The sequence below is a fragment of the Cyanistes caeruleus genome, chromosome 15 (assembly GCF_971803275.1).
Source record: "Cyanistes caeruleus chromosome 15, bCyaCae1.hap1.1, whole genome shotgun sequence".
In the NCBI taxonomy this organism is placed as follows: domain Eukaryota; kingdom Metazoa; phylum Chordata; class Aves; order Passeriformes; family Paridae; genus Cyanistes; species Cyanistes caeruleus.
The window spans coordinates 5675406-5696185 of NC_141715.1; the positions used below are offsets into that span (position 1 = coordinate 5675406).

The 20780-nt window shown below is 43.6% G+C and overlaps 1 protein-coding gene across 4 annotated transcripts in view; it reads right to left on the reverse strand.

Moving 5' to 3' along the window:
• GRIA1 (glutamate ionotropic receptor AMPA type subunit 1) overlaps window positions 1-20780 on the reverse strand; it is a 117096-nt gene that overhangs the window by 14331 nt on the left and 81985 nt on the right. For all 4 annotated transcript variants that reach the window (XR_015276584.1, XM_023935917.2, XM_023935918.2 and 1 more), the window contains 3 exons: window positions 20376-20746; window positions 4463-4661; window positions 3717-3964 (listed from right to left, as the gene is read on the reverse strand). Coding sequence is in view for 3 of the 4 variants with exons in the window: in XM_023935917.2 (XP_023791685.1) it covers window positions 3717-3964; window positions 4463-4661; window positions 20376-20746 (818 nt within the window). In the remaining variant the exon portion in view is untranslated. The remainder of the gene's footprint in view (window positions 1-3716; window positions 3965-4462; window positions 4662-20375; window positions 20747-20780) is intronic.

Here is a 20780-nt window from a genome sequence, read left to right on the forward strand (position 1 = left end):
GCTGGTGTTGTCATTGCATGAAAAAGAAGTACAAAGCTAAGCACAGCAAGGCACAAACATGAGAGGGCTTTAAAAATTATGGAAGAGGTGGAGGGATGAACTGTATGTTAACACACCTTGAATGCCAATAAAACAGGTCTTTAAAAAGGCCAAGGGTCTTGCAGCTCCAATCTCAGAATTTGTGCTCTGTGCCACACCAAGAAACCCTTGGCAAGGGGGCTGTTCTGTATTGCAGTTCTAAAATGAGCCTGACTGTGAGCAAGAGGAATGTGCTGACCTCCAGGAGCCCGCCACGGCTCTGCCTGTTGGGATTCCATCCGAGCACTGAAGCCTTCACAAGGACTGGGAGCCTCCTTCAGGCAGAATCCAGCCTTCAAAAAGCAAAATCCAGATGCAGTCAAGCTTGCTACCAGTCCAAGAGAAGGCGAAGGTGTAGATCTGAAGGTGACTGAATATTTTCTCTTTTCAACTCTAACGGTATTTTGGTCAGAGCCTGAGTCTGGTTGCATTTAAAGCAAATGGGAACATGTGAGTGTAGATCCAGAAAGAATCTGACACTAAGTAAATCATAATTATTCTGCCTTCTAAAACAGAATACAGGTTACTTAGCACTCTGATGCCTGGACCATCTGGGAAAAATTAGTTAACTAATGAGGCAAAATACATTGCGGCTTCTATGTGGGTACAAGGTGTTAACAAAGTAAATGCATTGCTGTTTCCCTGAGCACATTATCAGCAATATGATTTCTGGGGCCATGTGCTGAACATTATGTGTTTTCTTTCCTAGGAAGCTTCATTTTGGTAAACTGTGTCTCCAGCTCCCAGGGAGAACACAGAACAGGCTGCACTACATCTTGACTGTATTTTGATGGAAGACTGAAAAGTCTGGGGTCCTGAATGAAGGTGGGTTTTTAACAGGGAACATTTTGTGTATACTCACAGACCCTAGGAAAGCTGACTTCTGTTTTATGGAACTTTAATGTCAATATGGCTGCTCTGAAGAACTTGCTCTCACAGACAGCCATCTCAAAAACTCTCTAGTCCCTGAGTCCAGACCTACATGGAATTTTTTGGGTTTTCTTTACCCAAGTTTTGGGTAATTTGGCTTTTTTCCCCTCTTTCTGATCACTTGTCCAGCAGTGGAGAAGATCTGCTGGGTAAATGGGTGTGTTTTGCAGCAGGATGACTGCCTCATGTCAGGCAGGATCACAGCTTGAACTCGCTGGTGCTGAAAGGTGAAATTTCTGCCTTGCTATTACTGCCCTTCTCAGACATGCCTAAATGCAACTAAATTTTAACCTCTAGAGGCCAAAAGATATTCAAAGCCAGATTCATCTAGGAGGAAGAAGTAATTTCTTTTAGCAGTCCACGAGACCAAACTGATCTTCTAAAAGGGCTGTTTGCACCTACTACCACATGTAGAATTATTTCTGTATTATCAACCTTGTTTTCATTTATTGGTGGCAACATCTTAGCATTGTTTGCCCATGTAGAATCAAGAAAAATATATGGTGAAAGCTCCTGTAGTTTCTCTCTAGGATTCTTTCCTAACAAGCTATCCTAAATGCAGGAAAACTGGTCTAGCTACAATGCCCAGCTTCTAAAACACGCCTGATACAAGACAGACCTGGGTCACAAACCTCCTGCAATCCTGGCTCAGAGCTTTTACTCTGTGGATGGAAGTGAGTGAAGATGGAGACTGAGTGAGAGACAGGATGACCGTGCTGGACAGACGCCTCATGAACGTCACCTTGCTCAGGGCAACCTCTCACGTGCAGGACCCCGGGGGGAAAACAGACATGAGGACTGTAGGGAACTACTGAGATTAAAACAATTAAAACATCAGGAACAAAACAGACACAATGGGACGAAAAATGGACAGGAACTGCTCCAAAGAAACGCCATTGGATGGAAAATCAAGCATTCCTCCTTTGCCATTAGGCCCATAAGAAATTTGTTCTACATGCAGCCAGGATGCAAAAGAAGAAACAGAAAGAAATGTTAGAAATTTTTGGAGTCATGCCTAGCAGAGGGATGTTTGGAGTCGCAAAAATAAAATGATGCAATTTTCTTTCTTGTGGTTTATTTTTCTTAGAAGTATGAAAAATGGCTCTTTCACATGCCAAAAATTATAAGACAGGTAGGATGTTCCTGTTTGTTTGTTTTATAATATCGAAATTAGGATCCAAGACTGATGCTTAAATAAATAATTAATTAAATAGAATCAGCCCCATATCCTAATTTCCATATTTGCAAGACTGAAAACAAACTCTGGAAATTGTGCAACAGAAAGCATCTCAAAGCTGTGAGAATATGTCCACCTTGAGCTGGAGGAACCTGAGTCATTTCAGAGCCTGAGCTGCACTGGATGCAAGAATTGCCTTGTGCACTGGGTGGTGCAGGCTGTCACATCAGCTTCTCTAAAGACACTGCTGATGTGGGAAGTGCTGAATCGAGTGTGAGCTGACCTAAGACCTGTAGCAATCAAAATCCTTGGGTCTCATCCACTACCAGCTGATACAGCTTTGATTCTTTGGGCTGGCTTTGGCTTGGGCACTGTGTAACCAGACAGATCCTTCTGCAAATGGCCATCTGCTAATATTCTGGTTTCTAGAAATGCAGAGATCATGGATTAAGTGTGTCTGCATTGGGTTATGTTAGCAAACAACTATAAGGCCACACATACACTTCTGGTCAATATGCTTTCATTAATAAATAACTCAGTAATTAATTAAATACATTGGAGTTTCGTTCTGATTACTTAACACTACAGATCCTGAGATCTAATGGTTTGGTAATCTAATGATTTACTAAACCTTTGCAACTCATGTTCCTCATGATTGTAACGTGAGGAACTGACGTGGCTGCTGCCAAAAGGAGCCACACTTCTGACATGCCCAAGATGACAATACCAGTCTGTGGATGGTGGCAATGCTGCTCTGAGCAGGCCAGTTTTTATGATGGATGCTCATGCCCAGGAGTGTGGCTGAATGCAGTGCCCAGGTTCTGCTACTCATTCAGGCCTGGATTTGTGCTCTTAAAGAGTTCTTTTTAAAGGCAGGTCTCTGAGGATACTTCACAGGCTGGTGGGCAAAGGTATGTGGCAGCTGCGGTTCTGGGCTCAGAGATGCAGTGTTTATACCCCTTTGGACTTGCTATAGATTTGGTGCTTGCTGGGATCTGAATTGACTCAGAGAATGAAAATGCCCACCCTTTGCAGGGCTTTTCAAAATGGACTTCCCACCTCTTCCAACCAGCATTTCGTTTTAGGAAACACCAAAATGCTTTCCCCATGAGAACTCCCTCTGCAAGCATGGATCCAAGGCAGGGTAATCCCATACTCTGCAAAGCTGCGCAGTTCACATGGCACGGGATGAGCGTCCCTTCCGGATACAGCTCTGTGAAACCAATGGTTACACCACAGCAGCCCCCTGCCATCACCTCATATAGCAGACACATTCATAGCGAGTGGATCAGCCAGGATCCAGTTTCCAGATGCAGGGCTTGAAGAATTAGACACTCCTGCTGCTGCTCAGTGGGAGCCGGGCATTTTACTTCCCTGGACATCACACTGAGTGGTCACACCCCTTTTCCTCCACCTCCCCCACCTCCTTGCCCCAAGCATTCGTGATTAACATGGCAATGGAGATTGAACTGTGTGCATACATTGATTTGCTGGGTGGTTTGGCAAAAGGAAGCAAATCCAAGCTACTTACCTGAGCGCAGACCCCTTTGGCGTTGCAATACCATAGCCTTTGGAGTCCAAGTTACCTCCCACCTTCATGGTGTCGCAGGGCTTCCTCTGCTCGATGTACTCGTTCATTGTGGACTCCAAGAGGTATGCATACTTCCCTTTCGACTTCCTCACCCGGATCATCCCCTCTTCCGTCGTCCTCACAAAAACGGAGGGCTCGGCTGACTTCATGTATGTCCACATCTTCTCAAACACTGCTATTTTGGATCGCTGCGTAGGACAGCAGAAACCCAACAGAAGCGTTAACAGAGGTTTGGGTGCCCCCTGAGATTTCCAGCTTGGACTGAGCACACACCCACACATCAAACGGGCCAAGGAAGCCAAAAGGGGTAACAGGATGTTACCACTTCTGCACCAGGGCCCAAATCAATCCCTGATTTTCTGGCCCATATTCGTGTACGAAGTGATTTTGCAGATCAAACCAAGGGCAAACCAAGCTGGAAATCTGGAGATGGTTTCATTTGGAGTTGCTCAGAGAAGCTCCTCAGTAACGTGGGGAAGCACACGGATATTCCATATTTGTGTTCACAACTACAGAATATCACATGCACTGGAGTCACTGCCAATCTTCTGGCAGGCTGTAACATGGTGAGGGGAAGCAAGTGGAAAAAAAAACCAGACCTGAGCTGAGGATGAGAGAGGACGGACCTGGAGGACTTGTCAAACAAGAAGCTAAGAAAAACGTGTGCATTAAAGTTTCCTTTTTACCCTAAAAAATTCTTTAGTGGAGCCAGCTTCCAGGGTGCCATAGGCGATTTCTGTCTGCTTGGCCAAGTCCTCTGCACTCTCGATGGGAGACACCATCCTCTCCACGGTGAGGAAGGCAGCCAGGTTAGCTGTGTAGGAGGATATGATGATCAAGGTGAAGAACCACCAGACGCCACCGACTATGCGGCCGGAGAGAGACCTGGGCACAGAGAGGAGAGTCAGACAGGAGCAGGGTGAAGGTCTAAAAAGTGCAGCTTGCTCTTTGCAGGCCCATCATTTACGTGGCCATTTACCCAAAGTCGCGCTCTCCACACCCTTCCAAGGGAGCCAGAAGTCTCTCTCAGTTCTTAATTTACTTTTAAAAGTGTTGATGGAATTAGAGTGGGGATAAAAAAATTCAGTGAAAAAAAAAAAAAATCAGTAATAAACAGAGAGAATATACTTTGATTTTCAATTCCTTTCAGAGTATAATATTAATAATGAGACATGGAGATAATTATGAGAAAGTTTAGCTGGGCAGGGGGCAATATGCCCATCAGCAATGCCTGTCAAGGTCTCTGCTGTACCATGTACCCCTGGCAGGAAGGAGCACCAGCATGGAACCAGACCAGACACACAGCCCAGCTGTGATCTTTCCCTCCATCACCTGAAGTTTAAAAAAACAACCCCTGTGTTTTTCTGTAAGACATATTGAAGCTCAGAGAGGAGTTATGGTCTTAATGAATAATTTGCCTACTGACATTCTCTCTTTTGTATTCAGCAGATGGTTAGACAAGATGTTCATAATAATGCTTTAAAATCTAGGTGTTTTGTACTGTCTGCAATCAAATAGCCAATTAACTGTAACCATTCAATAGCTATAGAAGTAAATAAGTCAAGCAGGCATTAATATTAAAATCTTTTCAAATAATTTTTAAGAGTGGAAGATGATTTTAGAATGATGTCAGCATTCAGGCATTCTGTCTAAATTATTTATGTGCTCCTTCTTTAGATGCAGAGCATTGTCCCAGACAGAAGGGAACATACAAAGCTGTTTAATAAAGCCAGACAGCCTAACTAAGGAGACCTGCCCATGAGAAACACCATTTATTTCTCCACGGGGGACCATGTTTCAGCATTGTCTTTCTGCTGATCTGAGTCACTCTGCAGAAATATGGTTTATGGGATGGTAACAGAGATATCCCAGTCCAGCAAAGGGCTAAACTTTGGTGAGATAAATGTGACCATCTTGCATCCCATCTGCAGAGAACACTCAGCCTGCAGGGCTGTCAGCACGTACAGCTTCACCATTTGTTTCATATTTGGAGGGGGACTGGGGAGGGAGGCAGCTATGGATTCAACTCACACATCTTCAGATTGATGAGGAAGAGGAAGAAAATTAGTCTGGATGATGTGTGCTCAGGGAAGGAAGCGCCCAGAAAAGGCACAGAGGCATTAAACAAAAGTAACCAGATAATGTCAAATACAACAATGTCTGCTGATGAAGGCCACTTTGAGCTGGCAAAATCCATTTGCATGGCAAATAATCACATTCATCTCCAGCTGCAAATTATACAGCCCTTCCTTCCTGATGAAGCTGGGATATTTCTGCGACTCATTTCAATCCCTTCAGGGCCGTCAGGCGGATTCCTGCCTGCAAACCCTCGACATCCCAGTGATATTCACCACCAGCTAATCCCAGGGGCTGCCTGCCCTCAGCTGCAGATGGCTTGTGCTTCCCAGCTTCACACCTGGCACTGACAGCATGGAAAAGTAACTTTGGGGTGTTGAGCCAGGAAAGTAACAGGGAGGGCTGGGGGAGGAGGGAGAAGGGGCTGTTTCTTTCCCCAGGGTGACAGAAGCATGCAGACAGGATTCATGTGTCCATCATGGACTGCTTTCATCTGGGCTGTCTCTGCTGCTGGTGCTGGTCATTCCTCCTCATGGCATGAGGAGGGATGTGCTCACTTTCACAGACTGTGGAGGAAAGGAGAAGAGGTCAGCAGCTGCCAGGGCTGCCAGCATGGCCTCGTGTGTGAGGTTTTGTTGCTGATACTGCTAGTGGGCCATGTTTGCCCTCCTTGCTGGATTGACTTGGAGCTGGGAGCTGTGAATCAAAACTGCTGAAATGCCCAGCAGAGAGAACACCCAGCACATGGGATCTACAGGACATGGCCCTTTTGCTCCGTGGCTGGGCAGCACAAGGGAGAGCTGGCCAGGGATGGAGAATCTGGGAGGACAGAGCAGTTCAATAAAGAACATAACGACAGTCATGATAAACACCACACAAGCAGATGTGATCCCATTCAGGAGCAGTGAACACAGGTTGAACAGAACAAGATGAGTTTTAGACTGAGCCTGCTTACCATGGCAAGGGCTTGCAAAGGCAATATCTGTTACCACCTTGTTCTGCTTCTCCTGCAGCCCCAGCAGACAAATGGCAGTGCCTCCATCACGGGACACGTTTGCAAAGTGCCTTTTAGGCACTGTAATTTAGGAGATAATGTCTGATTTCTGACAGTAGTGACTTCAACACCAGGTTGCTAAAAGCCTGGGCAAAAACCAGTGGGACTTAGAATTATGTTTATGCTCTAGTAAGAGCAGTCACAGTGGAGTAGATACATCTTGCTCTTTGAAGTCACTGTGAGGTTTTGAAAGTCTCAGTCTGGAGCAAGGTAACAAAAAATGACCTTACACTTGACTAACAGAAATGTTCTGCAGCTTGAGCCCTGGCTCAAGTTCTTTTCACTAATGGGTGCTGTGGGGTTCAAATCCTCCTGCATCAGAATGTGTCCCTGTAGCTGCTCAAGCACAACAGGAAGGAGTCAGCTCCCTGCTGAGTGGAAAGGAGTCAGTAACTCAGCTCCCTGCAGAGCCAAGGTGAGACTGAGCACTCTGGTTAGGACTTTAAAGATGTGCTAAGATTCAGATATTTGGATCTGTCTATTTGACCTCTGAATTTATTCATGTTCGTTATCATTGTAATCCTTGCAAACAGCCGGGTCTAAAAAAAATTGGACTAAAATAAGCAAGGGTAGGAGTGTAAGAGGCTTTCACAAATGGGGTGCAAAAAGGGGTAAAATATCTAAATAGACCAGATTGTACTTTTTCCAACCTGTGTTATTTCCTCTGCACCTAGATTCTTCTTTCCTACACAACCAAATTAAGATATCCTGATTTCTTCTTCTGTCCCTGCCTGTGCTGTGTAAAATAACACACATCCCCCCACTCTTCTCCCTGCCTTGGGATCCTGCCTGTGCCTCCCAGAACTGGCAAGAACAGGATGCTCCTTTCCATCATTACCCTTGCAGGAATGAGTAGTAAATACTCTGCCCTCATTATCCACAGTGCACAATCTACTTAAAATTAGAGCTGGCTGGGAACCAAGATTTCAGGACCGTGTAAAACTCCGAAATTGTAAATAAAACCTTAATATTCTCATTTGGAATGCAAAGATAACGGTTGCAAATGTCCTCTAAAAGTAGCACTCTGAAAATGGTTGTTTTGGGTCTGTTCAAGCTTTGCCTTTTGCTATTACTTATAGTTTAATTTCTGAAAGGCTAAATGGTATAATTTTAACATGGTAAACAATTTTGTTTCTGCTTTCTTGTTTCAAATAATTTTCTTTCAGCTTTTATAGTAAATTATATCTTTACCTACTGCATATATAATTTAAATGATAATTCTGAAACGTACTATTTTAAATCTGCACAATAAAAATACTGCAGATGGTCAAGCTGAAAGTAATAATTTTGATTTTTTTACTTACATGACTTTCTAAAAACCTTTCCTTGCAAAAGTAACTGCATTCTGCCAGTGGAACACAGAAAGGAATTGTAAGTTCCCTTTGTTCCTATGAAGAGATTTGTTCTAATGTTTTAGCCTTACCAATGATGGATTCATACAGAAATAGAAAATCATGCATCTATAATCTCATTTCTTAAAACAAAATGCAACCCTTGATCAAACAATTTTCTCTTTGATCTTATCCCTCATGGAAGGTAGGAAATGCCAGCAGGAGTTTGCCTCTGCTTTGCCATCTATTAGAAGAGAACAATACATTTCTGCAAAAAATATTAACAAGATCATCAGAAAATATACAGAGTAAACCTCCTTGGAAAACTGTTCAAGCACTATCTCAGTTCTCTCCCACTTCTCCCTTCCCCCTCCTCAAATCCATTCCTTATGGAGAATTACACCTAAACTGACAGTGTTTTAATTAGAAGTGCAAATCTGGGATCCTGAAGCCATAGTTGCTTTGGGAGGATTTCCCAGATTTGCTGTTAAATTCAAGTCTAATAAAGGCTCACTTGCTCAACTGACATATTTGTCACTGAATGAATTTATGCAAAACTGTTGAAAGAAAAGCTCTTCTGTGCTTGTGCTACTGATTGTGGGTCAAACCCACTTTTGGTCTTCTACCCACACAGAGCCTCTGATCTCCAGCACTACTCTGAATTTGATACTGGTCTAGACAATTCTGTGGTTCTATCTGAAATCTGACTCTGAAGTGGATTAATTGCAAACATTTTGCATCAGGTTTGCTCTTACTTTAAGCAATTTTTAAATATTAAACTCTGTCAATGTAAAGAGCTTTGCTTTTCCCGTGTGTCACAGACCATCTGGCGTGTTTGGCCTCACCACTTCATCTCTGCTCCTGACACGAACCCCAGATTTGCACAAAAGGCAAAGGAAGAAATTCAGTGTGGGGTTGTGGAGCTGGGATCAGCTCTGGGTGCATCCATCAAGTGCAGACTGCAGAGCTCTTATCCTCTTACTCTCTGCTGTGCCATGGAGAGTTTTGAATTAGCTCACAACTGTTTGCCACAAAATTTGTGGGATTATAATGCAAGTTTCTCTGTTCATGGTGCATTACTAATTTTCTTGCCATATGAGTTTGCTTTTACTTATTACTGGATCCTATCTCCTGGTACAAGGGTCTGGAGTCCTGACTGCAGTGCTGGGTTTTAACATGCAGTGTCAGGAAAGCCTTTACAAATACAGAAATAAGAATGTTTTCCACTGATATTCTTATTCACTTCTCCCAAAGGTACAAATTCTTTCTTCAAGTCTCACAACTTTTTTACAGAGCTAAGAGCTGCATATTTTGGTTCCCTGTGGGTAACACTAACCAGGGAGACAGGGTAAGGAAGCTGAGGGTGCACAGGTACTGGAAGTCCCATGCTGGCTCTGTCCTGGTTTTCTTTCTCTAATTCTTGTTAAAAAGAAAAGGAAAAAAAACCAAAAATTAGGGCTTCTTAACTTTTGTATGTGGGCTGGAGGTCTGCTCTTGTGATTTCAGGCAAACCCTGCCAGTGCACCTTGATCCCCAAAGCCAACGTGCTGGAAGGCAGCATGGATTTTGGAATCACAGCAGATGTGCCTTTAAGAAGGGGCCTTGTGGATGCTCACGGTGTAAATATTGCATCAACTGAATCTGATCTCTGCAAATACACAGAATCTCCCAGATTCAATGGTGGGGATGTATATCTGTGAGGTGTTAATTATATATCATGGTTTATTTACTGTTTCTTTCTGCCTAAGCTAATGTTTTTGGACAGCAGTGTATGCTCCCTCTCCTACTGTTTCATCTCTTCTTCTGCAGAATATGTTGGCACTTTTTCCCCCTTCCATTTCCCTTTAATGGGCAAAACCTCATTCTAAAATGAGTTTTCCTGCTTAGTCAGAAATGCATCATGCCACTTGTGGTTCTCCAGTCATTGGGCCTTGGATTACTGCAGTGCTAAGTATAAGCATGACTGCATGGAGCAGCTTCCTGCTGTTTTTGAGACATCCACTTAGCATTTTGACAGGCAAGAGGTGCCTAAGCCTAACCAGAGGACTAGCATCCAGGTTTTTCTGTTCCCTGAGAAGCCCTGCTACTTTATGGGTTCCTGGATAGCTTACTTCATCTCTCTAATTTATTTCCCAGCTGTGGGAAAAGAAAATGAATCACATTTATGAACCTGTCCTGGGTGGGTGGCTGAAGTGCTGCCCACCAGGTGGAATTTACCTCTGAGCTGCTGCTTTGCCCAATTCCCCTTCCTGAGACACTCAATCCCAACAGGCAGAGGCAGCATCAAAAGGGCCCAGCCAGGCAGGGGGTGATGTGTGCACACCACAGAACTTTGCAGGTTGTGCCCTTCTGAGCCCTCAACTGACCCAAAACGTCACCTGTGGATACACAACAAACACAGCTCACCTGCTCAGCTAGTGGGGTGTTGGAAGCACTAGGTACCAAGAAAAAATGGACTGACATGGGCAGCAAGCCCTCTTCAGCTTCAGCAGGACACCTAAAAATACTCCAACAGAGCAGGACTGAGGTAAATCCTTCATTCGAGGGACCTGCCATCTCTGCACAGCATCCCTGGCTGCTGAAATGAGATGTTTAACACTAAAAATGCAGGATAATACACTCAGCTCTTCCAGAGGGCAGCTAAAAACAGTACAAATGCAGGGCCAGGATAGAGGGATGGAGTGGAACCCTAAGAAAAAACAGGAGTGTAGCTGAAAGGCTGAGAAGTAGATCTGAGGACAGGAACCGTCATCCTCTGAAGTACAGACACAGTGTACCTCTCCCTGTTGCAGACAGGGTGACTTAAGGGATGAATATTTAGTGATTTGCTGAGAAACACGTGGTCACTTTGGGCTGCTTGGCAGCTCCAGAGAAAGGCAAAGTCATCCCTCTTCTGCTGTTTTGCCAGCTATCGCTACAAGGAATAAAACCCCAACTCTCATCATGCCTTTGAGCAAAAATTTCACTGTAAAAAAGGCTCTTAATGTATTTTTCTCACTCTGATGGCATTTGTTCACTTTGCTGAGAAAAACTCACAAGGTGTCAAGCATAAAATTTTGTCAGAAGCAGTTGCTGAAGAGCTCTGGGAGATTCATTATTCAGGGACTTCCTCAACCTCAGGTGGCCCCAAATTTACAAGCACTCATCCTCCTTTTTGAACAACAGCCTATGGTGCCAATGTCCTTTACTGAGTTGCTGGATTCCATGTAGTCTCCCACAGTCTCTTCTTCAAAGTCTACTTGATGAAAAACCTTTTTTTTTCCCCCCAAAGATTTAATATGTTTTGGATTACATGCCATTCATTTTTCCAAGATTCTCTTTAGCCATCTACATTTGCTCACACCAGAGCTCCATTTCTGAGACTTCTGGGCAATAAAGCTACAATAACCTAGTTCAGACTTCTTCCAAGGTGTCTTGCCTTGGTTAATTTTGCTTTATTTTTTTTTCTTGTCTTTTGTCAGATTTCCCAACATGATGAGAACAAGGCTTTGCTCTGGAAGGAGAGTATTTTCTGCACTGGAAGATATTCACTCTGGCAATACTTCCACATATTCCCTTAATTTTCTCTCTCATTTCTAATTTAAAATGTGATTCCTCACAAGACCATACAAGTTGGATTTTCTCTAGTTTCAGTTTTGAGCCTTTCTTTTTTTGCACAGGGACATACTATATCTCTTGTAGAAGTGGTGAGGAATGAATCTGCTCTCCCCAGACAGTGTTTTTAGAAGAGCTTTATGTGCACAGGTGTGCCTGTCTTTTAACATTAAAACTCCCAAACTCTAAAGGGAAAACATATTCAGTGTTTCTGCTGCCCCTATTTCACCTGCTAAGATCCATTTGGTGATTTTTTTTTAAAAAAATTGAGGCTTCAGAAGCACTGCTGAGATGAAAAGCTGTCCCCTCCCTCTGTTTTTCCTCTCTGCAGCCTGAGATTTTGCTTCTTATTTCAAGCTTCAAGAAATGAGAGAAGAGAAAATTCCTCCTAAAGGAGAGCATCCTGTGCACTTGGCTCCTGCAGCCAGACCCTCATGGACTCTTCATCATGTCTCAACCAATACACAGGGTACAAGTGCTTATTTTATTGCTTTTTCCTTTCACCATGTGAGGACTCATCTCCTTCCTTTCTACTCCTCTGTTCACACACTTGCCTTCTATTACTCCTCATCAGACTGAGTTGGGAGAATTCATTAGTGTATAAAACATGCTTTGAAGTTGTCCAAATAACGGTGATGTAACACTTTTGCACTTCTATAGACTCTTTTATCTGAAGATCAAAGTAGTAAGTTATGATTACCATGATTGGATTATTGCTGCTTAGCCTTTGGATCTGAGGGTAAGCAGCAGCTCTTCTGGGTAGGCACTAATCAGAATTACTGCACGATTTTATTCAATAGATTGAATGCCATCAAGTGTGCTGCTGCTGTTTGAGGAAAGGGCTGTGTGCACGAGCTGTGTACCCTTTCCTGCCATCTCAGCTTAACAATCAGCTGCTCTCCAGCTGCCCCTGTGATCCATGTGAAAATGGAAGGAAGATCAAGACAGCATGGAGGGGTTCAGAGGTGGCACCACGCTCTGCCCTCTCCAACTCCAGACCCTGCCCAAGCACACAAGGATATTTGCCCTGATTTCTTAGCAGGACCCACATTTTGCTTTTCCCAGTCACTTGGCTTCCTCGAGGATTTCACAATGGATAACACAGTATCTCTGTCCTATTTCAACAAATTGCCAGGGATTACCTATCCAGAGACACCTGCTCACCCTCTCAGGCTGTGACAATGGGCATTGCCCAGTGAACGAATGCATTCCTGAACTTCTCATGGAAAAGGGGTATGGTGTTTCCCTACCTACAAGGACAAGTAGTTGGGATGAAATCTGAGACAAAAGCAGAATAGGTCCAATAAATGCAAAATTCCATTGGAATAAAGGCAGAACTGTGAGCCTCTCAGCAGAAGGCCAGCTGTGGGGGTGACACCAGCAGAGATCAGCTGTGGATGCTTTTTGTGTTCTGTGAGCCAGAGCAATTTGAATCAAGGAGTTCAAAGCTCATTCAAATGTGTATCCAGTGAGTGTGCACATGATATCTTAGTGCTGATAAAAGTAATGTACAGCATATGGAAGACTTATTTAAGCAGGGCTTCCCTGCAAAAACATGCTCAGGGCTTCCCATCTTAGCTACAGTATTTTTTTGGAGTGCCAACATTAAAGGAGTGTGTGACAGGCAGCCTTGCAAAAGACACCACCTGAGGGAGGTGGAGGCCGTTCAGCTCCTCACAGCCCTTATTCTTTGACAAAAACATTTGGCAGTCGACCTAGCTATTGGAGAGACACAACCATGCACAGCCCTGACTGCAGACCCCAGCTGAGCTGACTGCTCAGGAACAACTCGTTATCAAGAGGAAAGGAAATAGAAAAAAGTCTTCTTTTTACTGACTGAAAATCAGCAAGTCTGAGTACAGCATAACAGGGGGTCCCTGGAGGCTCAGAGAGTCTCCTGCTGCAGTCAGAGAGAAGGCTGGGAGTGTCAGAAGGCAGCCTTGTAAATCTCAGTGCTCCTCACAATTCCTGGGTCAGTGCCCAGCATTAGAGACACAAACAGCACCTTCCAGTTCCATGTCAGAGAACACAGAATGGTGTGGGTTGGAAGGGATCTGAAAGTTCATTCCATTCCAACCCTCTGCCACGGGACACCTTTCACAGGTTGATCCAAGCTCCATCCAGGCTGACCTTGGACACTTCCAGAGATTCAGAGGCAGCCACAGCTTCTCTGGGCAACCTGTGCCAGGGCCTCCCCACCCTCACAGGCAAGAACTTCTCCCTAACATCTATTCCAAATCTACCCTCTTTCAGATAAAACTTCCCAAGATATTAAAAAAAAAAAAGGGAAATGCACTTTCTCCCCTGCTATTTTCAACTTTGCTTTCAACAAAAAACACGAGAAACATTTATTTAGTCCTGAAGAAAGAAATTGCACAAGTATTTTTAGGCTAATATATCTTCTTTTAGATGAAGTGTTTGATGGCTTATTTTAAACACAGCTGGTGGAACGATTAGGGAATCTGTCACTCATTGGGAGGAGTTTCAGCAAATTTCTTGCTGTCCCCCAGCAACCTCAATGCTGAAGGCCCAAAGTCAGAGCTGTGGGAGAGTGATTAGGTATGCCTGATAGGGAAAGCATCCTGAGGAAGTAGCTTACAGGTCAGTGGAAGAAGCATGCATTACCTCTGCAGCATTTAGACATTTTCAGGTGGCAGAGCGTGGAAATTCAAAAGACTAATTTTTCCTTTACAGAAGAAATTGCGTCTTTCCAACAATGCTCTCTCAGTTGGTTATTTCCTCCTTCTGAGTCCTCTGTATCCTTCAGCATTTTCCCAAATGAAAAAGAAATGATAGCAAGGATGACTATTTTAAAAGAATTTCCATTTTCCCCTGGCTGCCACACTCTGGTTGCCATGGAAGTGCGCAGACTCCAAAGGGGACTGTTTAGTTGGATATTGTGCAATTTGTCAAGCTGTTCCTCTGGTGAGTCACTTTCCCTGGTTAAGTGAGTTTTAGAAATAAGTGTGGTCATCAGTTCCTGGTGATTTGCAAGTGCTGCTGTTACCCTGTGACCTGAATTTGCTCTCCCTGGACATAATTAACTCTGCCAGGTAGAGATAATTGCAACATCGTTTGATACACTTTTATAAGGCAAGGAGACTTTTCCAGAAGTCCAAGTCATGATTTTCTTACTTTTATTCTCAAAGAAAGTCAGCTCACCAGTTCAAGCAAACCACCACAAATAAATGAACCTGAGCTTTGTCCCCACAGAATCATTAAGGTTGACAAAGCCCTCTGAGATCACTGAGTCCAACCATGACCACAGCACTGCTGTTGAAATTCACCATTAAACCACGTCCCCAGTGACACATGCACACACATTTTGAACACTTCCAGGGATGCCAATTCCACCACTTCCCTGGGCAGCCTGTTCCAATGCCTGACCACCATTCCAGTGAAGAAATTTTTCCTAAACTTTTATTTAAACCTCCCCTGGTGCAATTTGAGGCCATTTCCAATGCAGATGCTTGGAGTGTCAGAGAAGACGCTTACTGAAATCAAGAAGAGTCATCAGATAAATACCCCTGCTCAGCCTTCTTTTCAGGAAGGAATTAAATTCCTTTTGATTGCTAAATGCAGCTGGCTCTAATTTCTCTAATGCTAAATTTTTAGCAAAATAAGTAAGTACCCTGCAAATGTAAGTTTACAAAGGATGGAACAGAAATAATTTCCTTGAAAAAATCCAAATCTAACCTTTCACTAAAAAAAACCAAACAACAACAAAAAAAAACACCACAAACCAAAAACCTCCACAACATTCTTTTTTTGTTCTAATCAATTTCTGATTTAGATTTTCCCCAAAAACTGGATAAAACCTTTCAGTATTGGGAAGATCTTGATGAAATTTAAAAGTGCTGCTGTCTTTCAAAATCTGAGGTCTCCTGTGACTTTTTTCAATTGGGCTATAAAGAAATGTAAATAAACAGGAAAAAGAGCAGAGGAAAATGCTCAGCATTAATTACAGGTACATAATAAAGACCTTGTTTGCTGCTCCCCAGACAAACCCCCCTGATGGAGTGCAGCAGAGAGGCTGAGGGGGAGTGCAGTGAACACGAGCGCTGTACGGATCAGCCAGAGCTCTGTTTCCATGTCACAAAATACAAATAACCATGTCCACAAAATGCCTATAAATAATAGATTGTATCTACTGACTGGAGAGCAGCCAGCATCTGTCTCTCTCCTTCCTGCCTGGGAGTGCAGTCATTCATCATCTCTGCCAGCAAACCTCCCTGCTCAGCACACCCAGCCCCGCCAGCCGGGGGTCCCTGCTGGCCACAATCCCCTCCACCCTGCACTCCTCTGGGGCTGCAGGCCAGTGAAAACCCTGTTAACTCTTCATCCCAAGCCAGCTGGAGGGTGGATTGCACCTTGTGCCATGTCTCCTTGCACACATGGAACCCCACAGACTTTAGGGCACACTGGTGTGACCCCAGCAGTTCCCAGCTGTGGTCCTGCCTTGCACAGAGGAGCGCAGGGGCTCTCCCTGCTCATGCAGCCCTGCTGATGCTCCCAAAATAATCCCCTGTCCAGCCTGGCTGTCTCTCAGACACTGATGGCATGAAAGCTTCATCCACCATTTCACTCCCAGCACAGGCTGACCACGACATCTCCAGCTCTTAAAACAATGAGACAGATTATTAGGAGTGATTTCAAGCTGTGTTGTCCAGGTATCAGGACCTGAAGCCTTGGTGTGCCACGACAGAAGAATACATTTCCCTTCTACTGACAGTAGACTTTGATTTGAATTCAAAATATGTATTTTTTTTTTTTTTCAACAATAAAGAGAGGCTCCAAGAAGTTGGGCTAATTTTTGGAGATCTTCATTTAAGGTTCCTCTGGCAGGGCACAAAAGATGTCTGCATTCACTGGGTGATATTGTCTGATATTTATTCACCTGCCAAAGCTGAGATAGGACAAGATGCCTACAGTCAACTCAGCTGAGAGTAACTGTCTATTCTATCTCATGGTATTTTCAAGTGAAGAATAAATGCCTCTCTGGAAGACCTGTTTTAACCAAATGTATTTCATTTTAGTCAGACATAAATTTTCTGAGTCACAGGAAGAGTAACCAGATTAAATTTAATATTCTCCAATATACAAAAAGTCACTTTTGGGCTCAAACTATATGAAGCAACACATTTTATGATAACAGAAAACAGAAGATCAAGATAGGAAGCTGACAAGAGATGCTATTTTGCTCCCTGTTTTTCCATCCTTTTCACAACAGTCAAATTATTTATTTTGCAGAAAATGATGGAGAACATGAACAATTCTGATGCTTTGTTTTGCTGCAGAGCAGGTTGAGAAGGCCAGGCATTCCCTGGGCTTCTCAAAGGCCTCAGGTCCATCCTAAGTGAGGAATGGTGAAGTGCTGGACTTTAGCAAGGTCCTACTCCCCACAGCTGCTACACACTGCAGTTATTTTAAGCTCTGAAGACAATTTATCAAATTACAGTTCTGAAAATGGTACAATGTGAGTCACATTTACTTCACATTTTTCTTTCCGCAGGCTCTCGCTATTGGCTGCGGGTTATTTATTACCTCTGATGCCTGCTCTGAGAAGCTCCTTTCTGGGTCTGTATTTCACGTTTAATGAGTGCTTTTGCAATTTCATGACCGTTTTCTGAAGCTAAGGTGGCACTTTGCAAAGCCTGATGGTTTATGGCCCGTTTCAGACTTCACTGATTCCCGCCTGTCCCTGTGGAGCTGTGCACAGCTCTGAGCTTCTCCCTGACCCTGCTGGGTATCAGCTGTGCTTTGAAAGCTTTAAGGGCAGCAACAGGGGCTGTCTCACCTCAACCAGGACAAATGAGTCCACGTGGTAGGGACTGCTCCACAGCCAGTGATGGTGATGGTGATGGTGATGAAGGTGGACACACGCTCCAGTGGGAAATGTCCGAGAGCTCGCAGCCCCCTTGGCCTCAAGCCATGCATTTACCATCGAGCCATCCCTTTATGGGTTTGGAGGGATGGATTCCTTGCTCATGCTCATGTTTCAGCACCCAAAGGCACAACACAGACTGCCACCAGCTCCAGCTGGGACTCTCCATGGCTGGTCACTGCCTGCCCTTTGTCACATCCACCCAGTTGATGCCTAGATGTGAAGGCTTCAGAGCTTCAAGGATACCAGCTGACCTCCTGAGAAGAGGCTATGAGCAGGTAACCCACAGTTCTGCTCTTTCCTGGCCATCCACAGGCCACCAAATTTACTGTGTGTCTTTAAAGTCCTTGGTAGGTTGTCCCCAGTGTCTTAAAAGCCTATTTAAAGCTCTGCCTAGTAAGTCTGTATTTAAAAAAGGACAACACTTTCCTTCAAAAGCGAATTTTTTTTCTCTTTGGGGCATTGAAGTTCCCTGGGGACTGGTCTGAGACTGAGGAATGCACATTTACAAGAGCAAGTTATTTCTGCAAACCTCACCACCCGCTGTGCTGAGTGATGTGTCTGCAGTTTTGATCTTACTTTTTTTTAAAATGATAAATACATAGTGGCATATGCACTTAAAACAAGCACACTCTGGAAAATAAAAAACAACAAACCTCTAGACAAATTTCCCCTGCTCCTTTCCAAAACAAAACTGAAATAAACAACCCAAAAACCTTGGAAAAAACAAAATACACCCCTGCACTTGCTCCTTTCTGCTGGGGAGAGGATGACAGAACAGATGTATAACAGAAGCTATTTCTGTTGGTTAATGCATTACTGGGGAGATGCTGAGAGATAGTAGTGATAAGTTTAGAAGCAACCACATAGGAAATAGAATAGAGCAGATATCCCCACCTGCCCACAGTGTCATTCTACCAAGTGTTCATTTCTAAGTGGTGTGTCACAGAAATCCTGCTCTGGGTTCGTGTGAAAAGTACATGTGAAATGCAGAGTGCGCTCAGAGCCTTTCTGCACAACAACATCCTACGGAAATTCTCACTCTTCTGCTTCCTCCTGGCTTTCACATCGCACAGGAATGTCCCTCTCCCCTTACAACCATCTCAACAAGCTGCACTCAGAGTACTGGGAGTTATAATAATTCCCATATTTAATTTTTAAGTTTTTATCATCTTGCCAATAGTTGTAGCAGTCAGAAACTGCTCTTGTGTTCCATGGGAAAATATTGGTTTTGATGAAATTGTAATTTTCATTATCAGGATGATTAAATCAACCAACATTAAAGTAACAATGATAGAACAATTCTCATTTCCCATTTCAAAGCAAAATAAAACCACACTTTGAAATGGTGATTCAAAGCATGTTATTTAGCTAGAGCAAATCATGTTAGCTGAATCAAACCCACTGATCTTTCCCTGACACTTTCTATTAAAGATGTTACCAAAATTGCTATTCCTCAAAGCCTCAGCTTTTCACCTCTCCCTGCTCCTCCTCGAATCAGAAACCACCTATTGAAATGACCCTAAAGGAAGACATTCTCTTTCCTAAATAAGAATAATGATGACAAAAACAACGAGAATGAAAATCACAATAACCTGATCCTAATGCACAGGGCTGGCTACAAGACAGCAATAAAGCTGCAATTCCCTCTGCTGGAAAGATTTTCTGAATTCTCTGCCTGGCCTCCTACTAATCAATGATCAGATAATAAAACATATTCATAAAGGCTGTCACTATCAAAGTGCCCTGCAGACTGTTATTTCCTTGCTATCACAAGCTCATTAACATTTGGATAAATTGGCATCTGATAGGCAAAAAGCTGTTGCTCAGCCTCCCCTGCCATCCCCGGGGAGCTGTGCTGAGCTGCACAGAGTTATCTCCACTTGTCAACGGAGCTGTGTCTCCTTCCCATCCCCTGAGCTTTGATGCCGCCACAGCAGGCTGGAAATCCACCTCTGCCCACTGTCTTCACCCATAAGATGGGTATTTCTGGATAAAACTTCCTTTGAAGAGAAGGGAGACAAAGCCCGCAAAAGGAAGGAAATATTATCTAAGTAAATCACAAGAGTCATTCACCAAAAAGTCCCTTTAGGAAGGCTTTGAATGTTGGGTCACACTGAACTTTCAGGCAGCAGAACTGTTGGCTGAAATGGGAAGCAGAATGAAACTTAGTCTTTCTCTAACCTTTTTAAAGGCCAGTAATAATTAAGCCACTCATTGTGCTCCATAATGTTTGACACAGACCATATAACCTTTCTCTGGGCACCCACTGTATTATTTCTCCAAACCTTGCTGGAAGTTTTTATCTTCCCTATAATGCTAGAATCATCTTATTTCTACTATCAACAAAATAAATGACTGACAAAATTTGATTGCAATTGGGTGGCTTTAGAAATGCTTTTTATAATTTCTGTAAATTCTCTCAAAAGAACTCCTCCAAAACAATTTAAATACTCTTTTCACAGTGTCAGGTTTGAGGTCCCAAGTTCACAGCTGTGAGAACTGTGAACTTTTGGATCTTTTCTGGGTCTGTAACTGATTCACAAAACTACACTTTGTTACAGGAAGGGAGGTCAAAGTAGAACCTGTTCATCTTCAAAACACAAAGAAGGATTAAACCATGCAAACTAGAAGAAGGTTCATTTGGGAAGGCAACCCACCTTGGAGAAATATCACATCCTTGCTGCATGAAAGCTCCTAGGGAGAACCAGAGGCTGTTGAATATCCCAAACTCATTTGTCTGGTCAGTGGCTGGCTGGTCCCGTCCCTCCTCAAATTCCTCAGTGTGCCACTCGTAAGGGCTGAAGCGACTCACCAGGAAGAGGACAACGCTCACTCCAATGTAGGCAAAAACAATGCACATCCATATCTCGTAGGCCAAAGGATCCAGAAAGGAAAAAACTCCTGGTTTGGACTTTTGAGGTTTTTTTATCATTATTGATATACCTAAACTCATGAATGGTTTGGAAAAGTCTATAACTTCTTCTCGAACCAGGGTGATGGTCAGTGGTGCCACAGCCACATCTGCCCTCTGAAAAAGGAGACAGAAAAGGGATTTGCAGACT